Genomic DNA, 3,901 nt, shown 5'->3' on the forward strand with positions numbered 1-3,901 from the left:
TGCCCCATTGACTTCCATTATAACGACATTTTTTGATTGCAAAGCCATGACACCATATAATCATGCATTCTTGATTGTTGGTGGTTTTCCCTGTTGGGAAGAGGTAATATTTGTAATTTTTACTGTTGATCACCAGGTAGCACCATTAACCCTTTAGATAGGCCTGTGCAAAAAAAAAAAAAAAAGCTTAGTTTCTGGCTTGTATATGGAGTTATATGGAGTATTACAGCATATTATAGTGTGTGTATGGATGGATACTTAGCCTACAAGGATTCCCTGCACCGTAAAAAGTGATAAGTTGACTTAACTTAAAAACATTGAGGAAACCTGTTGCCTTAAAATCTTTAAGTAAATGATAATTAAAAAAAAAAAAGTTAATTGAATTGTCAAGTTCACTTACAGTAACACAATAACACTGCAAGGAAAGAATATGTGAGCTGAAGTATTATTGTGCCAAACACACACAGTGACAGACACCAACAGCCTCCCTGTACAAAAACATTATAATAAAAATAACTGTATTTAATATATTTATATATTTATAATATTTTTTTGAGTAGTTTTGAATAGTTAATAGTTTGGCCCTTCAGTCATGATTGCACCTTGTGACCCTCCCAATGCAAATCAAAGCAATCCTGAACATCTGTTTAGTATTTATGTGCTGCTGATTGGATCTGAAGTGTTACATCACCACTTTCAAGATGAAGAGTGCACTCTGTTTACTGCTGCTCTCATTCAGCCTACAACGTGAGTTTTCCTCATGTCTATTATCAGGTCGAGGGTGAACAGATTCCAGATGAAATCAGTCTTTTCAATCTTCTTTTCAGGTATAAAATGTCAAAGTATGGAGTCCATTGAAAGCACAGCTGTGAAAAAGCCTGGAGAAACTCTGACTCTGTCCTGTAGAGGATCCGGGTTCAGCTTTGGTTGCTGTAGCATGCACTGGATCAGACAACAAGCTGGAAAACCACTTGTGTGGATGGGACGTGTTTCTAGTGGCGGCAGTGGCAATGACTACTCTGAATCTTTCAAAGGTCAAACTGAAATCACCAGAGATAATTCAAAGAGTATGGTGTATCTGAAACTAACAGGCCTGACAGCAGAAGACTCAGCCATTTATTATTGCGCAAGGTCTTGTACGGCTGAACAAAAACCACACTGACTGTTTCATGTCTTGTTACTCAAAGTCAACAGGTGGCAGCAGAGAATAAAAAAATCTATAAAATGCAGCCTAATGAGATGATATACACCATCGCTGGAGATGGTATGCAGTGAAGTTCACTATAAAAGCTCAAACATTATACAGCACAAAGGCATATCTGACTCCTTTAACACAACGTGTGTCTTTTGATGTGTAGATTTGTGGTAGTGGTTCTACATGTTACAGTGACAAACTAAAAAGCAGACTTTTAATACCAGAGACTCTTACAGGAGCAAAATAACTCTATAAGGACAGAATATGACAATGAAGGACACAACAGTGTCTTAAGATGCACAAAAATGAACACAGTGATAACCTACAAGCAGTTCTGATCTAAAACATCTTGAATAAATGTCAAAAAAATCCTCATAGGAATATAAAAGTGCATATGAATTATATCATATTTCAAGAGATTTTTTTTTCAGTGCACAAGTTTGCAATATTAATAATGCAGGTACAACAGAAACATGCTTATTGAACTACTGCTATTGTTGCTGTCAAAAATTCTTTATCCATATAGTATATCCGTTATGTCCAGCCCTCAAAAATAATTAGAAAAGATGGAAAGAATGATGTAAAATCAATTCATGTCCACTAGAGAAAACTATCTAAACAAAACATGTCATAAAGTCTCTAATGAGAGCAATAAATTATATGAACCCTAATATGAATATTTTAGTAGCATGTAGATTTGATTAGCTCTGTATGATTATGTAAATCTCCTGCTGCATATTTAAACAGCAGGCATGAGTCAGTTTATACATTCATCTGATCACTAGAGAGAGTGAAGAATCGCTTCAGTTCATTCAAACTGTGCTGTGAAACAAACCATGATCTCTTCATCTTTAGTGCTGCTTCTGGCAGTGATATCCTGTAAGTTTAGTCTACTTTCTGTGTGATACATCATTTTGTTGTGAAAAAGCTTGTTAACAGTATTTAAACGCCATGCTCTCTTATTAACTGGTATTATCTGATTTGATACAGGTATTGATTCATATGAACTCACTCAGCCTGAGTCTCTGATTGTCCGTCCTGATGCCACTCTCACTATCAACTGTAAAGTCTCATATTCAGTTACAAGTGAGCATACAGCCTGGATTCGTCAGCCTGCAGGAAAAGCTCTGGAGTGGATTGGATTGATCTGGAGTGGTGGAGGCTTAGACTACAAGGATTCCCTGAAAAGCAAGTTCAGTATCACCAGAGACACGTCCAGTAACACAATAACACTGCAAGGACAGAATATGCGAGCTGAAGACACAGCTGTGTATTATTGTGCCAGAGATACACAGTGACAGACACCAACAGCCTCCCTGTACAAAAACATCATATTCACATTGCAGTATTATTATGTTTTTACAACTTATATTCACTGATGTTCATCATTCACAGCTGGAATTCATTTGATTATATTAAAATTTAATATGCATCCAATCAGTTGGAAAAACAGCAAACCTAATAAAAACCTAATAAAAAACACATAGTAATTAGCTAAAATAAGCATTATAATCAGAAACTGTTTCAATAGAAAGTTAAAAAAAAAAACATTATATTTTGCATCACTTTGCTCTCTTGCTATAAGGTTAGAAAGTCTGTTGGTCAGTAAAGGTGTATTTTGATAGAGCTATTTTTGACCCTGTTCTGCTGTTGTCTCAGAAGTGATAGAAGTTTTCAGCACTGTGTGAGCAGCATCGAGGGTTTCATCATCAGATCTGTGTCAGTCAGTGAACTGAAGTGTTTATTCTGTCTGTGTGATGTGAGTCCTGGAGGTCTGTGAGAGATGTCAGCTGACTGCTTAAACACCAATAGATGGCAGCAATCCATCACTTGAATTTATCCTGTCGTAGGCCTATACTGAATTTTGTTAAATTGATTTTCAGTGGTTTTAAACACTTTCCACATTATGCTATTCAAATTTGTACTGTGAAGACAATTTTCTGCAATTTAATATTTTGTGATATTCATATTTAAAATTTCATATTAAAATGAAAAGCAATTATATTAAACCCATTAAAGAACATAAAATTAAAAGTAATACAATGCACAAAATGGCATTTTTCTCTATTAACAGAAAAATGTATATTTTAATATTACAAAAATAATGGTCTGTTTATATAGATCAAACATTAACCACAAAAATATTAATCTGGACCAAACAGGTGTCAGCATTTTATATCATCAGTTCTCTGATTTGAATATGCAAATCAGCTTGCTTCTTTAAATGTGACGTGCATCTTTGTGATCTGAACAGACATCTGAACTCTGGAAACAAAGGCTATCTTTCTGGTTTAAACTTAACATACACCATGTTTAAAAAGTTTTTTATATTTGTAATTCTGACCATTTTACCATGTAAGTCAATACATGAATAACAATAGTGCAAAAAATGTATCAATATACTTCATTACATGTAATATTGTTTCTTTTTCCACAGGTATTGAATGCCAGACATTCACTCAGTCTGAAGCAGTGGTTAAAAAACCAGGAGAATCTCACAAACTTACATGTACAATAACTGGAGTTACTTTCAGCGGTCTCGTTCTGAGCTGGATCAGACAGAGCCCTGGAAAAGGACTGGAGTGGATTGCATACATCAGCACATCTAGTTCTCCAATCTACTATTCCCAGTCAGTTCAGGGCAGGTTCACGGTGTCCAGAGATGATTCCAGCAGTCAACTCTATCTACAGATGAACAGCCTCAAG

General features: G+C 35.5%; 1 gene segment (V, D, J or C); it reads left to right on the forward strand.

Annotated features, from left to right (window-relative positions):
- Positions 1–701: 701 nt before the first annotated feature.
- On the forward strand, positions 702–1,162 carry LOC131535066 (Ig heavy chain V region 914-like). The segment is given in 2 exon segments: positions 702–747; positions 828–1,162. Coding segments are annotated over 2 exon segments (381 nt in total).
- Positions 1,163–3,901: the final 2,739 nt, after the last annotated feature.

This window comes from Onychostoma macrolepis, chromosome 03 (genome assembly GCF_012432095.1).
Source record: "Onychostoma macrolepis isolate SWU-2019 chromosome 03, ASM1243209v1, whole genome shotgun sequence".
NCBI lineage: Eukaryota > Metazoa > Chordata > Actinopteri > Cypriniformes > Cyprinidae > Onychostoma > Onychostoma macrolepis.